The following is a 22,598-nucleotide window of genomic DNA, read 5'->3' as shown; positions in this document are numbered from 1 at the left end:
GCGTGAAGTTGTAGCAGGATGTAGGACAGCCGGAAGGATAGTGAGAAGGATGTGTCCCGGGGGGAAGGCCAGGGAGAGATGGAGAGGTCATTGCAGGATGTGGACATTACTGAAAGGGAGTCATTGACAGGTCAAAGAGCAAGAGGCTGTGACCCAGGGGGCTGGATGGCGGGGGTGGTCTTTGAGGGGGCTTTGGGGGCATAATGGCATTCTGTCGAGATTGTGGGGAGAGGGAGTGGTATGTTTGTGACAATCACAGGGGAGATTCCTAATCCTCCCTCACTTCATCTATGTCCCTGAGGTCCCTTGGCCAGCACATTAGAGGGGATCCGGACCATGTTGGGGGCTGACAAAGGCAAGGCAGTGGTTACAGAAAAGGGTTAGTGGGAGAGGAGGATCCGTGGAGATGAGGGGCTCAAGGAAGACACGGTCACCCAGACTGGAGAACAAGGGTAGAGGGGAAGACAGTCAGGGATGAGGGGCCCAAGGAGGAGACGGTGGTCTAGACTGACCCTGCACAGCGGAATTGGTGATGGGAGGTTGGGGTGGCAGGATTGGGGTGGATATGGAGTAATGGAAGGTTGGGTTGAGGCAGAGGAAGGAGAAATTGAGTGCCCAGTCTTGCCCCCAGCGCTCTGGTGTTGGTGTTCAGTGGGCACTTACAGACACACATGGGCAGACGATGAGTTCGGGGGCCCATAGGCTCCAGGGTACTCCTCCCTGACCTCTGCCTGGCAGGTCAGAACCCATGGGTGGGTCAGCGGTCTGGGTGGGGTTTGTGTGTTTCAGGCTGTTTCTCTCTGACTGACTCAAAGGAGGTGAGGAGCCCTGGGCAGGTCAGTGGCCCCGATGGGGGCTCGGTCACAGTGCAGTGTCACTATGACCACGGATGGGAGACATATGTGAAATGGTGGTGCAGAGGAGCAGCCTGGAGTTCCTGTAGGATCACGGTTAAAACCACAGGATCAGAATCTGAGCAGACAAATGGCTCAGTGTCCATCAGAGACAACCACCAAGACTGCATGATCATAGTGACCATGGACAGCCTCAGGGCAGAAGATGCAGACAGGTACTGGTGTGGGATTGAAAAAGCAGGAACTGACCTCGGGGCCCATGTTGTAGTGACCATTAACACAGGTAAAATCCCTGTCACTGGGGGATGTGTGTATGTATGTATTTATTTAGGTGTGTATGAGTGTGAGCATGCTTGTTTAAGTGACAATGGGGCTTCGAGCCCAGAAATGCTCCCCTTTTGCCACCTGAAGTCAGTTTCCCTGCATCCAGTCTCTCTTCCCTCCAGCCCATACATCATCACTCTGTTAACCAGATCATTTTTCTAAAAAAAAACCCAACTCTATGCACGTCCTCCCTCCTCAAAAACCTGCAGCAGCTGTCCATCCATCCATCTCCACAGTAAGCAGAAACCCCCACCATCAACTTTAAGGCACTTAATCAGCTCTCTCCCTCCTATTAATCTGTAAAATGGGGATTCAATGTCTGCTCTCGTTCTCCTTTAGACTGTAAGCTGATTATCTTCCATCTTCCCCAGCACTTAGTACAATGCTTGGCACATAGTAAACACATAAAAATGCCATCACTATTATGTATGTTCGCTCTTCTCTCACTACATTGCCACGAGCACACTTCGCACCTCTTGTTAACTTGTGTGTTGCCCCTTGTTCTCTCTTTCACTGTCGATCAGTTGGTTGCACCTTACTTCCTGCCTGAAACTCCCTCCCCTTCATATCCCTCAGATGACCACTCTCCCCATCTTCAAACCCCTTCTGAAATCCAATTTTCTCCAGGCAGCCTTCCCTGATCCATCTCTCATCTCCCCACCTTGAATTCCCCAACTGTCTCACGGCAATTCCATAGTGAGTGAGTGAGTGTGAGTGTGAGTGTGAGAGTGTGTGTGTGTGTGTGTGTGTGTGCGTGTGTGTGTGTGTGTGTGTGTGTGTGTGTGTGTGTGTGTGTGTGTGAGACACACACAGGCTGTATGTCCAGGGCTGGTCCTCCTTCTCACTTTGTACTTAGTGTTCACTTTACTTTTTCCATTCAGTCCCTCTACCCACTGAAACACCTTGATGCTCAGCACAGCCCCGCAGCAATTAGGTACGTATCCATATACCCGAATATTTCCCCACCTATTATTTATTTTAATGTCTATCTCCCCCTCTAGACTACAAGCTCCTTGTGGGTGGGTATCATATTTACTAACTCTATTGTATCACACTTTCCCAAGGGCTTCGTACAGTGCTTTGCACACAGTAAGAGTTCAATAAATACCATCAATTGATTAACTCTCCGCACAAAGGATCTGGAAGGTGCCAACCCAGCCCAGGCCAGAGCTCTGTCCACCACACATGCTACTCTCCTGCCCTAGTACCAACCCCTCTGTCACACTGCCTCCCAGTGTGACTGTGTCAACCCCAATCCACCCTCTGGGGTACCACTGACTTCTCTGGGTGGCTGTTCCCAGAGTGCTGCCTGGCACACAGCCCTACCCTTGCCCTCAGAGTGGTGAGGTGCACGGATCTGAGTGTTTCAGGGGCACCTGGATCTCTGTGTTTCAGACGTTTCCCTTCCGAGGGGCCCCAAGGATGTGAGTGTCCCCATAGGTGGATCCCTGATGGTGACGTGTCAGTATGACCTGGGCTGGGAGAGGAATGGGAAATGGTGGTGCCAGGAAGCAGATTGGAGATCCGGTAAGATCATCGTTAGAACCCCAGGATCAGAGAGAGACAAAGGGCATGTGTCCATCAGAGACAGCCCCGGAAACCAGACCTTCACAGTGACCATGGAGAATGTCACTGCGGGGGATATGGACATGTACTGGTGTGGGATCCGGAGACCAGGAAATGACCTCGGAGCCCAGGTGAGATTGAATGTTTCCACAGGTAAAATCCCTGGGATGGAGAATTGTGCGTGAGCACATGTGTGTTTGTGTATGGATATTTTCATGCCTGTGTTTGTGTGTTTGCATGTTATTCGTATGTGTAATATCGTGGTAGTGAGTTCAGGGTTAGGTCCCTCCCCCCATTCCCAAAGGGCCCAGAAGTCACCAACCCTGTCCCTGTCCAGACCAGAACCCTGCCCATCATTCTAGTAGTGTCCCCCCAACTTCTTCACCAGCTTTCACCCAGGTGTCACTGTCCCAGCCCCAAACCAGCCCTTGCAGTGCCTTCCCACCCTGTGTCCACTCCCCTGGGTGGCAAAGAGCCCGGCCCCTGCCCTCAGAGTGTCAGGGGGACCCGAGTCTGTATGTTTCAGAGAGATGCAGGTCTGGGTGTTACAGGAATGTGTGGTCTGTGTGTTCCAGATATTTCCTCCCCCAAGGCAGTTAGAGTCAATGAGGGACAAACCCATCTGGTTCGGTGTCGGTACGAGCAGCACTACGGGGTGAATGAGAAATCGTGGTGTCGAGGAAATCCATGGGGAAACTGTTGGCCCGTTGTGAGCACCAGTGGCCATGAGAGCGAGGGGAGGAATGGCCACGTGTCCATCAGCGACAGCCCGGGTAATGACATGTTCACAGTGACCTTGGAGAACCTTGCTGCTGGGGACACGGACACATATTGGTGTAGGATTGGAGCTGAGAGAGCTGCATTGGGGGTCCCTGTGACGGTCAATGTGTCCCACGGTAAGAGCCCTCAGGGTTACATGGGCTTCTCCCTGGTCTGCAAGCTCACCCTCCTCTGCTCCACGCATCTGAGACCAGCTTAGAACTTGGGGGCTGCTGGCTGGTGTGGAGAGTGAGTGAGTCAGTGTGTGAGAGGAGAGAGGCACACATATACCACAATCAGAAACGTGGTATTCCCCAACTCGCTGTCCAAAAGTAGCCCACCCCAGTGCCCTTCACAGGATCCCCAACATCTGACTCATGAACGGGGGAGGGTCTCTCTCTGCACTTAGTAATGCTGTGCTGAACAAGAAAGCGTTAAGGAGGAGGGGAGAAAGAGAAGAAAGGGAGGTAGGGGGAGGAGGGGTGATGGAGAGGAAGTGGAGGGCTTGCATGTTAGAGAGGGGTCAGTGCACCCACTGCACCTGAAGTCTCTGAGCTTAACAGCTCCTCTGATCGCTGACCCTGCGGCTACTTCTCCTGCTCCCCTCCATATCCCCTACAGCTGACATCACATCACCTTTCTCTGATGGCACCTCTGTGACCTTGGGCCTCTCCCTGCAGCAATGGGAAACGCCAAAGCTGATTTGAGCCCCCTCCCTTTCTCTCTCTCTTCCTCTCTCTCTCTCTCTCTCTCTCTCTCTCTGTCTCTGTCTCTGTCTCTTTCCCTCTCTCTCTCTCTCTATTTTTTCCCTGCTCTCTCACCCACAGAGTTCAAAGTGGGGTGGATCTACACACACACACACACACACACACACATTAACTCTCCTTTTCTCTCCTTTCACCCACAGAGTTCAGGTCCACAGGGCTGTGAAGTCTCACACAGCCACAAACACACACTCACACACACACACACACACTCTCTCTCTCTCTCTCTCTCTCTCTCTCTCCCTCTCTCTTTCTCATTCTGGTGGAGTCAATGATGAGAAGTTGCTTTATCTCCATAAGATGCCACTGTCATGTCGGCAGAAAGTGTGACAATTAGCAGAGTCAGGGAGTGCACAAGGTGAACGACTGGGGATCAGAGACCAAGACAAGTCCTGGGCTGTAACATGCAAATGCTGAGGACAAGTGCACATATGGCCATGTACACACTTACTGTCAAGCACAGAGATATCGCAATCATTCTCACTCTCCTCCCGGAAATGAGTCCTTCCAGAGCTCACCCCTGCATCCACCCCCTGCCCCCAGTCAGTCAGGTGATTGCCCCATTGGGGGTGGGGGGGGGGAGGAGGTCTTACACTAACAAGGAAGCAGTGTGGTCTAGTGGAAAAAGCAAGGGTCTGAGAGTAGAAGACCTGGGTTCTAATCCCAGCTCTCTCAATTGCATGCTGTGTGACTTTGGGTAATTCAATTAATGTTTCTGTGCCTCAGTTACCTCATCTGTAAAATGGGGATTAAATCCTCCTCCTTCCAATTTAGACTGTGACCCCGAAGTGGGGCAGGGACTGTGTCCAACCTAATGAACTTGTGCCTACTGCAATGCTTAGAACAGTGCTAGCCATATATTAAGAAGTTAACAAATACAGCTACAAGCAGTGTGGCCAAGTGGATAACCAAGGTCTTAGGAGTCAGAGGACCTGGGTTCTAATCCTGGCCCTGCCACTTTCCTGTGTAACCTTGGGCAAGTCATTTCACTTCTTTGTGCCTCAGTTGCTCATCTGTAAAATGGGGATAAAGACTGTGAGCCCCATGTGGGAAAGGGACTGTGTCCACCATGATTATTTTAGATCTACCCCAGCACTTAGTACAGTACCTGGAACGTAGTAAGTGCTTAACAAATAACATTAAAAAATTCAATTGAAAAACAACAGCCCCACAAAAAAATACCCTTCCTACCTCTCCACCAAACCTGGGCTGAGAGATGGAGCGGTTGGAGAGTGTTGGAGTAAGGGAGCTGGGGAATGAGGAACCTCAGGGGTACTGGGCCCCAAGCTATAGTCAGTGCCCCCTGCAGAAGCAGGATGAAGAACTGGCCAGTCCAGGCCTCAAGCACAGAATCACAGCTGCTCTTCTTGGGGCAGATACTCTTGGGAAATGAACCACCAGCCTGAACCTCCTCTTGGGAGTTTACAGGGAGGGTCTTCATCTGGTATCCTGCTATTGCTTCAACCAGCAGAGAGCCCAGTGAGAAATGCAGAAAGTTCAGCTCCGGGATCATAGAGAAGCAGCGTGGCTCAGGGAAGCAGTGTGGCTCAGTAGAAAGAGCATAGGCTTGAGAGTCAGCGGTCATGGGTTCTAATCCTGGCTCCGCCACTTGTCAACTGTGTGACTTTGGGCAAGTCACTTAACTTCTCTGTGCCTCAGTTACCTCAACTGTAAAATGGGGATTTAAAGTGTAAGCCCCACGTGGGACAACCCGATTACCTTGTAGCCCCAGCACTTAGAACAGTGCTTGGCACATAGTAAGTGCTTAACAAATGCCATCATCATCATTATTATTATCTTCCCCATCAATCATCATCATCATCACTATCATCATCGCCACTGGCATCAACCTCACATTCATCACCATCGTCATCTCCGCCACCAGCATCACCATCCCCACCATCAAACACTGCAGGGGAGCTCAGGGGTTGGCAGGTGTGATCAGTCCCAGCAGGAAGCTGGGTGTGTGGTCCTGATCCCTTCCCGAAGGATCTGGGTCCTGAGTGCAGCGGGAGCCCTTGCCCAGACACCAGCGGTGGGGCAGTATCTCACCGGCTGGGCATTCTAAGGGCCAGACCGGGAAGTGGGAAGTTTCCAGCCCCGTGTAAAGGCAACACTCGATTCAGAAGTGTCTGCATCTTCTTCATATCGTGCACTTTGTGAGAGCGGGAAGTCACTGAGAATAAGGAAGTGGAAGAGAGAGAGTGAGAGAAAGCAGAAGCCAAGAGCCAGGAGAGCAGAGCGGCAAGCAGACTCTCATCTGTGACCCGGTGCTGCTACGGGGAGGCCAAACGATGCTCCTGGTGAGGGCTCTGCTCCTCCTCTGGCTCCCAGGTGAGAAACGACCGAGTCTCCAGCCTCAGTCAGACCCTACGTAGTGGGAGGACCCCCTGGCCAAGGAGGAATGGTGGGATGGAATGGGCTGGTGATCAGCTGTAAGGAAAGCTAGAGATGAGAACGGGGGCCGGGGGACAACGGAGCTTAGCACTCTGGGCTCCATGTCTGAGTGTAATTGGGGTGACTCTCCCTGGCCACTGGACATTCATTCATTCAATCGTATTTATTGAGTGCTTACTGTGTGCAGAGCACTGTACTAAGCGCTTGGGAAATACAAGTTGGCAACATATGGAGCCGGTCCCTACCCAACAGTAGGCTCACAGTCTAGAAAGGGAGGACAGACAACAAAGCATAGTAACAAAATAAAATAAATAGAATAAATATGTATCGGAAGGTTTTCCCAATGTCCACAGGGCTGTGCCCCTGGACAGACCATCTGCAGGGTGGGTCAATCTGCCCATTCACCCCAGGGGAAGGTGGAAGGAGGAGTTGGAGTCCCTGATCTCTCACACCAAGGCCAATGGAGCCCAGGAAATGTTTGGGAGAGGTAGGAGTCCTGAAAGTCACTGATAGAGGGAACAGGCCAGGATGGGAGTGTGAGGATGCTGCAGGATGAAGGGGGTCAAAAGGAGAGCAAGAGGGATGTGATTCAGAAAGAAGGCCAGGGATGGATGGGGAGGTCATCTTTGGGTGCGGTCACTGCTGGAAGGGGTCATTGGCAGACAAAGAGCAGGAGGCTGGGACACAGGGAACCGGCTGGAGGGAGGTTAGCATGAAGGCTCTGGGTGCATAATGGTGCCCTGTTGAGACTGTGGGGGGAAACATTGACATGTTTGTTTCAAACGCAGGGGAGATTCCTCATCCACCCTCACTTTATCCATGTCGCTGAGGCCCCATGGCCAGCAAATTAGAGGGGAATGGCCCGTGTCTGGGGCTGACGGAGGCAAGACATTATTTGCATAGAAGGCACAGAGGGAGAGGAGGATGCGGGGAGATGAGGCTTAAGGAAGACAAGGAATCTCAAACTGAAGATCAGGGCCAGAGGGAGAGAACTGAGAAGACAGAGAAGCAGCATGGCCTTGTGAATAGAGCATGGGCTTGGGAATCAGAAGGACCTGGGTTCTAATCCTGACTCCACCACTTGTCTCCTGTATGACCTTGGGAATGTCATTTAACTTCTCTGTGCCTCATTCCCTCATCTGTAAAATGGGGACTGAGACCGTGAGCCCGATGTGGGGCAGACTATGTCCAACCTGATTACCTTGCATCTACCTCAGTGCTTGGTACAGTGCCTGCCACATAGTAAGCACTTAACAAATACCATAAAAAAGGACAGACAGGAAGAAGGTGCCAAGGAGGACACAGTGGTCCAGGCTGGGCTTGTGTGGTGGGATTGGTTATGGGGTGTTGGGGTGGCAGGATTAGGATGGATTTGGGGTAGTGGAAGAATGGGCTGAGGCAGAGGAAGGAACAAGTGAGGGCCCAGTGTTGCCCTCAGCACTGTGGTGATGGTGTTTGGTGGGTGCACAAAGGCACATACACGGGCAGACGATGAGGTCGGGGGCACTGATGGGTTCCAGGCTACTCCTTCCTGATCTATGACTGGCAGGTCAGAAGGCTTGGGTGGGTCAGCAGCCGGGATGGGGTTTGTGTGTTCCAGGCTGTTTCACCCTGACTGACTCCCCGGAGGTGAGAAGTCCTGGAAGGGTCAGCGGCCCCATTGGTGGCTCTCTCACTGTGCGATGTGGCTACGACTGTGGATGGAAGACAGACGTGAAATGGTGGTGCAGGGGAGCCAAGTGGAATTCCTGTAGAATTATGGTAAAAACCACAGGATCAGAGGATGAGCAGACAAGTGACCGAGTGTCCATCAAAGACAGCCACCGAGGCTGCACAATCACAGTGATCATGGACAACCTCAGAGCAGAAGATGCAGACATATACTGGTGTGGGATTGAGAAAGCAGGAACTGACCTCGGGGCCCATGTTGTAATGACCATTAACAAAGGTAAAATCCCTGTCATGGGGGCATGTGTGCATGTCTGTACGTGTTCGCATTTGGGGCGGGGGTGTGTGAGCATGCTTTGACAATGAGCCTCGAGCCCAGAGAGTTCCCCCTTTGCCCCTTGAAGACTTGACAGCTGCATCAGCTTCCCTGCCTCCAGTATCTCCCCCTTTCAGCCCATAATTAACTCTATTACCTAGATCAGTTTTCTAAAGAACGTTCTGTACACTTCTCCCTGCTCCTCAGAAACCTGCAAAGGCTGTCCATCCATCTATCTTCACAGTAAACAGAAACTCCTCACCATCAGCCCTCTCCCACCTACTTTTCTCTAAAATAGGAATTTGATGCCTGTTCTCACTCCTCTTTATACTTTGAGCTCCAAGTGGGACAGAGAAAGGGTCCAACCTGATTATCTTGCATCTAGCCCTGCGCTCAGTACAATGCTTGGTGAACAGTAAACACTAAACAAATACCAACATTATTACCCATCTTTGCTCTTCTCTCACTAAACCCCCACTTGCCCCACTTCACTCCTCTCAAGTCAACCTGTTTGTAGCCCCTCATTGTTGTCTCTTTCACTGTTGACCACTTGGTCATGCCCTCTGGCTTGCCTGGAACTCCCTCCCCCTTCACATCCCTCAGACCACCAATCTTCCCATCTTCAAAGCCCTTCTGGTTCCCATATCCTCCAATTGGCCTTCCCTGATCCATCTCTCATCTTCCCACCTTGAATTTCCCCAAACACTTCATCAGCAATTCAACATCACCCCACTCCGCATCCAGTGTGTGTGTGTGTGTGTGTGTGTGTGTGTGTGTGTGACATAGGCTATATATCCAGAGCGACCTTCCGTCTCACTCTGCACTCACTCCTTCTCAGCCTATAAACACCTTGATACTCACCCCAGTCCCAAAGCACTGGTGTACCTAGCCATATATCCTACTATTTCCCCTGTTATTTTTTTTATTAGTAGTAGTAATAATAATAATAATAATAATTGTATTTGTTAAGCTATTACTCTGTGCCAGGCACTGTTCTAAGGGCTGGGATAGATACAAGGTAATCAGGTTGGACCCAGTCCCTGCCCACATGGGGCTCACAGTCACTGATTGAGAAGCAGCGTGGCTCAGTGGAAAGAGCCTGGGCTTTGGAGTCAGAGGCCATGGGTTCAAATCCCTCCTCCACTACTTGTCAGCAGTGTGACTTTGGGCAAGTCACTTCACTTCTCTGTGCCTCAGTTACCTCATCTGTAAAATGGGGATTAAGACTATGAGCTTCCGTGGGACAACCTGATCACCTTATAACCTTCCCAGTGCTTAGAACAGTGCACTGCACATAGTAAGCACTTAATAAATGTGACTTTTTTATCCCCATTTTACAGATGAGGGAACTGAGGCACAGAGAAGTTAGGTGATTTATCCAAGGTCACAAAGCAGGCAAGTGGCAGAGATGGGATTAGAACCCAGGTCCTTCTGACTTCCGGGCCCATGTTTTATCCACTAGGTCATGCTTTAAAGTCTGTCTCCCCCTCTAGACAGCAAGCTGCTTGTGGGTGGGGATCTTGTCTACCATGTCTACTATATTACATCTTCCCAAGTGATTCATACGGGGCTCTGCGCACAGGAGGGGCTCAATATATACCACTGATTGATCCTCCTCACAAAGGGCCTGGAAGGCAACAACCCTGCCCAGGCCAAAGACCTATCCACCAGACATACTGTCCCCACACCCTAGTGCCAACCTCTCCATCCCCTGTCAGCGTGGCTTAGTGGAAAGAGCACGGGCTTGGGAGTCAGAGCTCGTGGCTCTGCCACTTGTCAGCTGTGTGACTTTGGGCAAGTCACTTAACTTCTCTGTGCCTCAGTTACCTCATTTGTAAAACGGGGATTAAGACTGTGAGCTCCACCTGGGACAACCTGATAACCTTGTATCTCCCCCAGCGCTTAGAACAGTGTTTCTAGACTGTGAGCCCGTTGTTGGGTAGGGACCGTCTATATGTTGCCGACTTGTACTTCCCAAGAGCTCAGTACAGTGCTCTGCACACAGTAAGCGCTCAGTAAATACTATTGATTGAATGAATGAATGCTTGGCACGTAGGAAGCACTTAACAAATACCATGATGATGATGATGATGATGATGATGATTATTACTTCCTCCCTCTCTGTACCCCTAGTGTCACAGTGTTAACCCCAATCCATCCTGTGTGGCTCAGTGGAAAAAGCCCGGGCTTTGAAGTCAGAGCTCATAGGTTCAAATCCCGGCTCTGCCAATTGTCAGCTGTGTGACTTTGGGCAGGTCACTTAACTTCTCTGTGCCTCAGTTACCTCATCTGTAAAATGGGAATTAAAACTGTGAGCCCCCAGTGGGATAACCTGATCACCTTGTAACTTCCCCAGTGCTTAGAACAGTGTTTTGAATATAGTAAGCGCTTAACAAATACCATTATTATTATTATTATCCTCTGGGAGACTTTCTTCCCCATGTCCCATGTTCACTGCTGCAGTCTGCAGTTCCCAGAGCGCTACCTGTCACACAGACCTACCCTTGCCCTCAGAGTGGCAGGGTGCACAAGGTCTGAGTGTTTCAGGGGGACCCGGATCTCTGTGTTCCAGACGTTTCGCCCCCGAGGGGTCCCGAGGATGTGAGGGTGCCTGTAGGCGGATCCCTCACGGTGACGTGTCAGTACGACCCAGGCTGGGAGAGGAACGGGAAATGGTGGTGCCGGGGAGCGAACTGGAGATCCAGTAATATCATCGTTAGAACTCCAGGATCAAAGAGAAACAATGAGCAAATGTCCATAAGAGACAGCCCCGAAAAGCGAGCCTTCACAGTGACCATGGATAATGTCACTGAGAGGGACGCAGACACGTACTGGTGTGGGATCGCCCGAGCAGGAGATGACTTCGGAGCCAGGGTGAGACTCGACACTTTCACAGGTAAAATCTCTGGGACTTGGGAAATGTATGCCTCCCAAGGGGCCTAAAAGTCACCAACCCTCTCTCTGTCTAGTCTAAAGCCCGGCGCACCACCCTTGTTACCCTCCACTGTAGTAATAATAATTTAATAATTTTGGTATTTGTTAAGCACTTACTACGTGCAAAGCACTGTTCTAAGCGCTGGGAGTAGTGTCCATCCAACCTCTCCTGTGGCTCCTTCTCCCCGTGTCATTGTCCCGCCCCTGCCCTCAGAGTGCCAGGGGGACTTTGGTCAGAGTGTTCCAGAAGTACACAGTCTCTGTGTTCCAGGGGGATCCGAGTCTGTGTGTTCCAGGAGGATGCGGGTCTGTGTGTATTTCAGGGGCACGAGGTCTGTGTGTTCTAGGGGTATCTGAGTCTATGTATTCCAGGGATGCCTGGTCTGCATGTTCCTGGGGGACACCGGTCCATGTGTTCCATGAGAATGCAGGTCCGTGTGTTCCAGGGGGACCTGAGTGTGTGTGTTTCAGGGGTGCATAGTCTGTTCATTCCAGGGGGACACAGGTCTGGGTGTTCCAGGGGTGTATGGTCTGGTTGTTCCAGACATTTCCTCCCCCAAGGCGGTGAACGGCATAGAGGGACAATCCCTGACGGTTCAGTGTCGATACGAGCAGCACTACAGGGCGAATGAAAAATCGTGGTGTCGAGGAGCTCCGTGGGGAAACTGTCAGCCCGTCGTGAGCACCGGCGACCACAAGAACAAGGGAAGGAATGGCAAAGTGTCCATCAGCGACTGCCCAGATAATGGCACATTCATGGTGACCATGGAGAACCTCAGTACCTCGGACACAGACACGTACTGGTGCAGGATTGGAGCAGAGAAAGTTGTGCTGGGGTTCCCTGTGACAGTTGACGTGTCCCGCGGTAAGAGCCCATGGGGCTGGGGCTATCCCAAGATGACCTGCTCTTTGGGACCCAGATCCAGACCTGAACCCTGACACTGATGTCTCCTCCCCACTCTGCCAGATCTCCGTGCTCAGAATCCTCCCTGGATTAGGCTGGGCCCCATTGGGACAGAGGTATCAGGGCTGGAGTGTAGAAGGAGATGACTTCTCCCCAGCTCTGCTCCACTCATCCCCTCTCAGTCCCAGACCAAGACCCCCAGGGGCCCCCAGGAATGGAAAATTCCGTGGACATCTTGCGGTTTTATTTCCCTTCACTGAAAATGAGAGGAGGAAGAGGAGCCCCAGTTGAGCCTAAATTAATGGGAAGGGTCACAGACCCCCACTCTCGTGCCTGCCCATTCCCTGGCCCCACTTCAGCCCTGGGCACTTGCTCTGCCTCCTCCCTCTCCCTTCAGGGGCTCCTGTAGCCCCTCAGCCACCATTCAGCCCTCCCACAGGCCTAGGACGCTGTGAACCGAGAAGAGCTTGTGGGTGGGGCAGAGCCAGGGTAGTTGGAATAGAGACCTGGGGTCTGTTTCTGTGTTTAACAACAGCAACAACAACGATGACAACAGTGACAAATCCAGAGATGCAATCAGCGACAAATAGTTCCCAGAAATCACAGGTCTCCCAAAACAATTCCTCTGCAGGGTAAGAATTGCTGCCAGCCACATCCCTTCTCTCCCATGTCTATTGGCCATGCCTCCTTCCACAGAATTGTCCTGGGTGCTGTGCCCACTGACCTCCTGTCCACCCCTCTACTGCTCCATATCCAACTGGAAACTGGCCCTGAGCTTCATTTGCACCCTCCCCTGCTGCACTGTGACCCAAGAAGACTCTTTCACTCTGGCTGCCCAACCCTGGCAGATTTTTACATCATCAATCAATCAATAGCCTCTGCTGGGCCTTACTATACGCAGAGGGCTCTGTTAGGTGCTGGGCAGACCCCATCTGAATAAAAGACACATACCTGCCCTCAGGAAGTTAACAACCTTGTTGTTCAGTACCCTCTTCTGTGCCTCATTCTTTCTCTAATATTCCCCTTCCACTTCCTTCTCCTTCCCCCGCTGCTACTGCCTGAGATCTGGGCTCTGAGAGAATGGCAGTTCCCTCTGCCTCTGGGTGGGCCTCCCAGACACTCGACCCCTTGGATCTGAGTCTGAGGGACTAGACCAAAACTCTGGGATTGGGGACATCAGGGATCTCGATGAGCATGACCCAGAGGAAAGGAATTGAGAGAGAGGAGAGTGGGTTGTACTGGTCCTCTCAGCTGTCCGTGGGATGGAAGTGGAGACTGAGGTAGAGGAGGGGGTTGAGTATTCACACTTCAGCTGTCTGAGGGCAGCGGGATGGAAATAGGGGCTGAGTTAGAGGAGGGTGGTGAGTGTCCGCCCCTCAGCTGTCTGTGGGTGGCGGGGTGGAGATGGAGGCTGAGGAAGAGGAAGGGGGTAAGTGTCCACCCCTCAGCTGTCTGTGAGTGGTGGGATGGAGGTGGGGGCTGAGGGCTGGGCAGGTGGAAAAGTTCTGGCCTCCTCAGGGTCACCACTCCCTTCCAGGTTTGATCTGTCTAGACTCGAGTTGCTGCTGCCCCTGGTGTTTGGAGTTCTCCTGGTTGTGTTGGTGGGGGTCTCCATTCTGGCATGGAGAATGGTGCGGAGGCAGAGGGAAGGTAGGTGAGAGACCCTGGGCCGCCCTTTGTCACTCCTCATCTCTTTTCCGGCATGGTTTTGTGCCTCCGTTCACAGGAGGAGGGATGGGCATGGCTGCTCCCCTATTCGCAGTCTTGGCCACAGAAGGGACTTAGGTCCCTTGTCTAAGGCCATTGGCCACTAGTGGGTTGGACTGGACACTGAGGTTTTGGTGTGCAATGGGGATCCCAAGTGTGCGCGGCACTACTCCTGTGGGTCACCTCATTGAATCCCATGATCAGACTGTGCTGCCTGGGCAGGCCGGGGGAGCAGCAAGCTCATCAGACCTGCACTTGTGGCTTCTCATGGGATGGTTCCTCTGGAGGTCTGGCCCCTACTGCCCCATCCCCCAGCTTCCTGTTCAGACTCAGGGAGCACCTAGACAGCCCCGAGCAGCTTCTCCACCCAGTAGTAGTTCCGCTGACTTTAACCCTCCTAGAACTCCCCCGAGCTAAATATCATCTTCCCAGAGCTAAACATCACTCCTCTTTTCACCTGCTACCTCGGTTTTCTTTACAATTCTCTGGGTGGGAGCCTGAGCGGTATCTCCATTCTACAGATTGGAAAAACTGAGGGTCAAAGAGGCTAAGTGAACAGTCCTGACCACACAGAAACCAAAACTGAAAAGGTCAAAACTAAAGCCAGTTTGAAAAGGAAATTGTTGAATATGTGATGTCTTTACATCTTAGCCTGCTTTGCCTCTACAGCCAGTCCCTTTGTGACTAGAATTGTTCATTGCCACCTGATTGGAGGGCTGAGAAGAGGTGGGCAGGAGTCAAATGGAAAGGGGTTCTCTTTCTTTTAAAGCTGTGGCTTGTCATGGTCCTGATTGGCTGGGGCCTCTGGGTGAATGACAGGTGCATCCTGGAGGCTTCCTCTTTCTTCCGGGCTCCTTCCCCTAGTTTGCACAACACCTCAGGTTGGCCAACTGTAGAAAATGAAGTGGTTCCATTTTCACAATTTGTGAAAACTGTGGCTTTGTATTTTCACAAATTGCCCAGGGACTTTGTATCTCCCAGTATTGGGGTTAGGATCAGGAATTCCCTTTCCTCCCCTCCCACCCCTCCTCCCTTCCCCACTCCCCTCTCTAAACTAGAAGAGTGGACTCTTCCACGAGTTTCCCTGCTCCTGCAGATCTTGGGTGGTGCTCAATGAAGATATCAGAATAAGAATCAGGATTTTACCTGTTCTTCCCTTAGGGTCAGAGAATCAGATCCGTCCTGTCATGGACGGGTAATTGCATGGCTTTCAAGCCACGGTCTGGGGGACTCTCCCCTGCCTCTGGTTGTGAAGTTTAGGATTCGGCAGCTGCCTCTCTCTCTCTCTCTCTCTCTCTCTCTCTCTCTCTCTCTCTTTTCTCTCTCTCTCTCTCTCTCTCTCTCTCTCTCTCTCTCTCTCTCTCTCTCTTTCAGTCTCTGCCTGCTCCCCGCTTAGGGCGCCGTGATGGGAGGGGCAGTCAGTAAAGCACTCCAACCCTGATTCCAGTTCATGAAAGGTGTAGTTTCTGAGCCTTTCAGTTCAGGAAGCACGGCGGCCTGGCCTCCCACAAACTCCCCAAGCAGACATCCCTGGGAGTACCGACCCCGGGAGCAGCCCTGGGGCCCTCAGTTTTGAGAGCCAGCCGTGGGGGTAGGCCAAGACGGAGGCTCCTGAGTCTAGGTCGTTGGGCGGGTGGGATTTTCTAACCCCTTCCTTCTCTGCTCTTCTTTAGCATCTGGGAAGTCAGCCACCCCCTCGCCTACGGACGAGGTAAGGTCCTGGTCATGGATGTGGGCAGGGCCTAGGACGGGGTGGGCGGCCGCCTGGGGCAGGACAGAGGGAAGCTAGGTGGGAGGGGCAGGGGGCGACACAGTCTCACGCACCCGAACTCTAACTCAAATCCTCCCATGCCCTGCCTTCTTTGCTAAGAGAACTGGATTGAATTTGTCAGTTTGGGGAGTTTGGGAGCCAGGTCCCACCCGGGGAAACGCACCTGTACCCCTCCCCAGCTCCCCTGTCCCCCTGTGTCCTCCCCTGCAGGACCCTAAATTGTATTAGCTTCGTGTTTAACGGTACTGCGGTTAATCCGGGAACGTTATTTACAGTTAAGGAATGGTGTATTTTGAGTCAGTAGACGGAGATGGGGTTGGGGGGACGGGGGCTTTCCCCCAACTCTACAGTCTGAGGGGAGGAGCCAGCTCTTGGCCGGGGGAGGGGCTGGTGAAGTGGGAAGGGCAGGGGGTTAGGGGTGGCCTAAACGGACTTTTCCCTGGTTGAAGGAGCAGAGCTGGGAGGTGTTGGGAGGTAGAGCAGGGGTTGGGATTGGGGGCAGGGGAGAGGCAATGGTGTCTGGACGAGGGGAGAGGAGAGACAGCGCTGGTCACTCCGGAGAAGGAGACCCTCCCCCGGAGCCCTCCTGTCCCAGCCAATGTGCAATCGGATGACATGTTCCCCGGGCCCAGGGCCTGGAGTTACCCACCACAGAAGTCTGCTACGCGGATCTGAGTATTCACCACTGGATAAATGACGATACCGGCAGGACCACGGGGACCCCTGCCCCTCTGGCCCGTCCCAGAAGTGCCCACCAGTTTGTGGAATACGCCACTTTGGTAGGGAATCCATCCTGTTGCTTCTGGCGCTAGAGTCACCGCGGATTTAGGGGAGAGCGAACCGGGCTGGGGGTGGTGGGCTTGGGGTGGGGGGATCTTTCAGGCTCAGGAAGGTTCTGATCCCTGGAATAGTCGGCCCTGGGGTCACAGGGCTAACCCAGTTAGGGGATAAGGATCTCCAAACACTTTGTAACCCCATCACATTGACTCAGCCTCCTCTTGTCCAAAGCCTCACAACTTACTCTCCCCCTGCCACTGAGGGGACACTCCTCAAGAGGCTGAACACCTGACCCGGACCCCCTTCCCGGTCCCCTAGTCAGCAGAGTCTCTGGGAGTAGAAATGACAAGACAAAGAAGAGATCTCTCCCCTACTGGACCTGTCTTTCATCTTCTTCCTTCCCCTCCTCTCACTCCCACTCTCCACCAGTCCCCCTCTTCCCGTTCCTTCCCCCCTTCCCCCAACCCTCCTGCTGTGGCCCCGCAGGGTTCTGCGAAGACAGAGGACGTTACCTGTGTTACCTATTCCACGGTGAGGCGACCGAGGCCCGCGGAAAACCCAATCTATGGCAACGTGGAACTCCCCTGCTCCCCTCGGAGAAACAACAGGAAGGAAGCCAAGTAACCCAGACCAAAGTAGACCAGGTCTCTCTAGGCTTTAAGCGCCTTGTGGGCAGGGAACATGTTTACCAACTCTGTTGTACTAGTCCTAATATGGTGCTCTGCACACAGTAAGTGTTCAATAAATACCCTTGATTGATTGACTGATATAGTGAGCCTCCTGTGGGACCGGGACAGTAACCAGCCTGATTAACTTGTCTCTTCTCCAGCTCTTAGAATAGTGCTTGACTCATAGTAAGCACCTAACAAATATCATAAAAAGGTTAGATTTGACACAGAACCATTTAGGAGTTTTTAATGATGATTATAATAATGTTTCTCGGGTGCTTACTCTGTGCCAAACTCTGAGATAGAAAGACACGCGATAATATTCAGTCTAGACATAGTCTCTGGCCTACGCGAGGCTCACAGTCTTGGAGGGAGAACAGTGATCATCTCCCCATTTGACAGATGAGCAAACTGAGGCCCAGAAAGTTTCATTTGCTTTCCCGAGAAAGAGCTGGAATGTGAACTAGAATCCATTTCTCCTGATGTCCAGCCCCGTGCTCTTTTCCCAGGCTGTGTCCCCTCTTCTCATCCTCCCTAACCAACATGTGTTTTTAATTTCAATTTGTTTGTAGAAGTGGTGATGATTTAAGATGCTCTGCATTGTTTTGGCTCGGGTCCAGGACACTTTCCGTTGCTGTGGGTGGGTTACAGCCTCTCGCCTTCCAAAGCTGGAGCTTTGGCCTGATTTTGGTGGACGGCTGTGATCGCGTTATTTACTGAAAGGCTAAACGCAGTTTTGCACTGCGTCTACTTGCCACATTGCACGCCACGCGAACCATAGGCCACGTCGGCGTTGGCGCAGGCTCCAGGGTTCTGTTCACCCGGGACAATTTCAAGCCGAGGTCCCCGAGAAAACCCTGCGGAGCCAAAGGGCAGAGAACAACTGCCGAGCCTCCCCCTTCCATACTCCGGGGGGATTCCCCCCTACTCTGACCTTCTGCCCTCCTGCCCGTTCCCCCAGCCCCATTCCGGGACGGAGGAACTTCACTTCATGCAGAATCTCCTCCTCCGAGGGGTCAGCTCTGGGGTGGGAGGTGGTCCATGATGGCCACATAGGGCTGCTTAGTCAGGACCCTTTCTCACACTCCGCGGCGGCTTTTGCAAACGTGTCACTGGGCTCAGGGGGAGGGGGGGCCTGAGTCCCCAGGCTGGACCACTGGCGTGGACCCTCGGACTCTGTTCTTAAGCCCCTTCCCTCCCGCCTGCAGTGCCGGACAGGTTGGCCTAGTGGAAAGAACACAGGACTGGGAGTCAGGGAGCCCGGGTTGTAATACTGGTTCTATTTCCTGCTGTGTGACTCTGGGAAAGTCACTTAACTTCTCTGTCTACATTTGTAAAATGGGAATAAAATACTTACTCTTCTTCGCCTTTAGATGTGAGAGAGGCACTGTGTCCAGTCTGATTATACTGTATCTACCCCAGTGCCTGGCAGAAATGATTAACGCAAGCTCTTAACAAATAGTAGTATTGTCGTGGTTATTATTATTATTAGTAGTAATAATAATAATAATAATCCACTCGCAAGTGAGGCTGTATGAGTTTCAGCACCGCGGACAGACGTTTCCAACTCCGGGCCCCGCCAGCTCGGAGCTATTTGTGACCCTTGGCATTCCCACACCGAATTGTGAAGACGAAGTTTACCCTCCCCGCGATGCAACGTATCCAGCCTAAGCGGCCGCCCCGCCCTATAAACTCCAACCCCGAGACTCGGAGAAGGCACTGACTTCGGCGCCGGCAGCCCCGGATCCCCTCTCTGGGGACCCCGCCAACCCAGCCCCGGCTGAGTGAGATTTTGGGTGTGCGTGTGTGCGTGTGTTTGTGTGTGTGTGTGTGTTTGTGTGTGTGTATTTGTGTGTGAGGGCGCGGGTTAATATTTGAGTGAGAACGTGGAGGTTTGCGGGTGTCTATGCGCGCATAAATCTCTGCGGGACAAGGTGGAGGAACTGCCCCAACAACTGCCCCAGACAGGCATCAACTTTGCCCCCAGGTTCTTTGAGGAAACTGCGCCCAGGGTGTGCCCGGATTACCCACAAAAGTCCCACACTGTTGAGTGTATCTGCCTCGTCCCCAAATTCTTCGCAATTTCGTCAAGAAAGGGAAGTGAGACTATTTCGAGGGGAAGCCATAGTGAGAGAAATAAAATCAATTAAAGCGAACCAAATAAGAAAGGAGAAATGAAGGGGCCGGGCAGGTTACCCAGAAGCCGGGGCCGAGACAGAGGCGGGACGGGCCGGGAGCCGGGCGGGCCCACCCTGGGCTCTCATCATCATCATCATCAATCGTATTTATTGAGAGCTTACCGTGTGCAGAGCACTGTACTAAGCGCTTGGGAAGTACAAGTTGGCAACATATAGAGACAGTCCCTACCCAACAGTGGGCTCACAGTCTAAAAGGGGGAGACAGAGAACAAAACCAAGCATACTAACAAAATAAAATAAATAGAATAGATACGTACAAGTAAAATAAATAAATAAATAAATAGAGTAATAAATATGTACAAACATATATACATATATACAGGTGCTGTGGGGAAAGGAAGGAGGTAAGATGGGGGGAAAGAGAGGGGGACGAGGGGGAGAGGAACGAAGGGGCTCAGTCTGGGAAGGCCTCCTGGAGGAGATGAGCTCTCAGTAGGGCCTGGAGGAAGAGAGCTAGCTTGGCGGATGGGCTCTTCCTCCGCCTTCCTGGGCAGCGGGGCTGGGGAAGGAGGAGACGGAGGTTGGTAATGAGGGGAGGAGAAAGAGCAGGTGACAGGTTAATAATTATAATGATAGTAGTATTTGTTAAGCCCTTACTATGTGCCAAGAACTGTTCTAAGCGCTAGGTGAGATAAAAAGTAATCAGGTTGTCCCACATGTGGCCCCCAGTCTTAATCCCCATTTTAGATGAAGTAACTAAGGCACATAGAAGTTAAGTGACTTGCCCAAGGTCAAACAACAGACGAGTGGTGGAGTCAGGATTAGAACCCACGTCCTCTGACTCCCAAACCCGCGGTCTTTCCACTAAACCACGCTGCTTAATTTGGGATGGAGAGCCCCGACCCTGGGAATCTTCTGGAGGAGGGTGGGTGTTGCATTTCATTCATTCACTCATTCAATCGTATTTATTGAGCGCTTACTGTGTGCAGAGCACTGTACTAAGCGCTTGGGAAGCACAAGTTGGCAACATATAGAGATGGTCCCTACCCAACCAAGGGTTCACAGCCTAGGAGGGAGTTGCATTTATGTACATATCTATGTCTTATTTCTTTGTATTGATGTCTGTCTCCCCAGCTCTAGACTGTAAGCTCATTGTGGGCAGGGAATGTCATTGTTTATTGTTGCATTGCATTTTCCCAAGCGCTTAGTGCAGTGCTCTACACACAGTAAGTGCTCAATAAATACGACTGAATGAAGGAATGAATGAATGCATTTCCCGAGTCTGTTCCCGTTAGAGCATAAGCTCCTTGTGGACAGGGAATGAGTTTCAACCAATTAAAGAAAAGTATTTATTGAGCGCCTTTTGTTTGCAAAGCACTGAACTAAGGTTTTGGGAGAGGACAATAGTATGGAATTGGGGTTTTTTTAGCTGGAGCGGCTGGAGCCCCAGCAGGGTGCAAAGGGGCCACGACCTCTCTGGGACTTGAGAAGAAGCGTGGTTTCGTGGCAAGAGCACGGTCTTGGGAATCAGGGGGTGTGGGAATCGAGCTTCCGCCACTTGTCTGCTGTGTGAATTTGGGCAAGCCACTTAGCTTCTCTGTGCCTCAGTTATCTCAACTGTAAAATGGGGATAAAGACTGTGAGCCCCACGTGAGACAACCCGATTATCTTGTATCTACCCCAGCGCATAGAACAGTGCTTGGCACATAGTAAGCACTTAAAAATACCATAATTACTATTTTTATTATTATTAATAAAAAAATACAGAGCTCGGGACTCAGCCCGTCTCCCGTCGCCCCAGGGTTTCCGAGCCGTCCATCCCCGGAGCTAGCCAAGTTTTTGACACGCAGCATGGCGGAGTGGATAGAGCACAGAGGCCATGAGTTCTAATCCCGGCTTAATAATAATAATAATAATAATAATAATGGCATTTATTAAGCGCTTACTATGTGCAAAGCACTGTTCTAAGCGCTGGGGAGTTTACAAGGTGATCAGGTTGTCCCATGGGGGGCTCACAGTCTTAATCCCCATTTTACAGATGAGGGAACTGAGGCCCAGAGAAGTGAAGTGGCTTGCCCAAAGTCACACAGCTGACAATTGGCAGAGCCGGGATTTGAACCCATGAACTCTGACTCCAAAGCCCGGGCTCTTTCCAGTGAGCCACGCTGCTTCTCAAGCCACGCGGCTTGTCTCCTGTGTGGCCTTGGGCAAGTCACTTCACTTCTCTGGGCCTCAGTTCCCTCATCTGTAAAATGGGGATGGAGACTGTGAGCCCCACATGGGACAGGGATTGTGTTCCACCCGATTTCCCTGGATCCACCTCAAGTGCTTAGCCCAGTGCCTGGCACGTAGTAAGCGCCTAACAAAAACCGCAATTATGATTATTTTGCTCACACTGCCCTCTGCAGGACAAAAGCGCAGAGTCGCCGACCCCTGGGCAGCCCAAAGCCCCGTCGTTAGGACAGGCAAAGGGGTCGCTGGCTCCGGGGCTGGGTGGGCTCCGGTGGGGTCTGCAACTGCATCATGCACTCCCGGGGCAGCCCCTGCTCTGCCTCGTTTCCAGCCTCATCAGACAGATTTCATTCATTCTTTCATTCCATCGCATTTCTTAAGCGCCTACTGTGTGAAGAACACTGCACTAAGAGCTTGGGAAAGTACAATACAATAATAAAGAGTGATAATCCCTGCCCACGAGTTCACAGTCTGGGGGTTGGGGGTTGGGGGCAGACATCAATACAAATAAACAGACATCAGTATACATAAAGTTACAGATACATCCCTAAGTGCGGCGGGGCAGGAATGGGAGATGAATAATGGGAGTGAGTCAGGGGGACGCAGAAGGGAGTGGGAGGAGAGATAAAGTGGGGCTTAATCCCCCTTTTAGACTGTGAGCCCACGGTTGGGTAGGGACTGTCTCTATATGTTGCCAATTTGTACTTCCCAAGCGCTTAGTACAGTGCTCTGCACATAGCAAGCGCTCAATAAATACGATTGATGATGATGATGATGATGGGAAGGCCTCTTGGAGGAGATGCCGTCCCCTGAAAAAAA

At 52.0% G+C, this 22,598-nt stretch overlaps 1 protein-coding gene across 1 annotated transcript; it reads left to right on the top strand.

Annotated features, from left to right (window-relative positions):
- Positions 1 to 6,561: 6,561 nt before the first annotated feature.
- Positions 6,562 to 17,365, top strand: LOC119922035 (CMRF35-like molecule 1). The gene is made up of 9 exons (XM_038742047.1): positions 6,562 to 6,601; positions 8,265 to 8,612; positions 11,221 to 11,544; positions 12,127 to 12,447; positions 13,022 to 13,118; positions 14,024 to 14,136; positions 15,867 to 15,904; positions 16,597 to 16,743; positions 17,228 to 17,365. The coding sequence occupies exons 1-9, from the start codon at positions 6,562 to 6,564 to the stop codon at positions 17,363 to 17,365; spliced, it is 1,566 nt and encodes a 521-aa protein (XP_038597975.1).
- Positions 17,366 to 22,598: the final 5,233 nt, after the last annotated feature.

The sequence above is a fragment of the Tachyglossus aculeatus genome, unplaced genomic scaffold, assembly GCF_015852505.1.
Source record: "Tachyglossus aculeatus isolate mTacAcu1 unplaced genomic scaffold, mTacAcu1.pri SUPER_34, whole genome shotgun sequence".
Taxonomy (NCBI): Eukaryota; Metazoa; Chordata; class Mammalia; order Monotremata; family Tachyglossidae; genus Tachyglossus; species Tachyglossus aculeatus.
The sequence above is the reverse complement of the archived record's forward strand: the minus strand, read 5'-3'. Positions and strand labels throughout refer to the sequence as shown.

Bases quoted from the DNA above. Each gene is read 5' to 3' on its own strand.
- LOC119922035 (XM_038742047.1), top strand. From the start codon at position 6,562: ATGCTCCTGGTGAGGGCTCTGCTCCTCCTCTGGCTCCCAG. The intron at 6,602-8,264 runs GTGAGAAACGAC...TGTGTGTTCCAG, and splicing joins GCTCCTCCTCTGGCTCCCAG to GCTGTTTCACCCTGACTGAC. The intron at 14,137-15,866 runs GTAGGTGAGAGA...GCTCTTCTTTAG, and splicing joins GGTGCGGAGGCAGAGGGAAG to CATCTGGGAAGTCAGCCACC.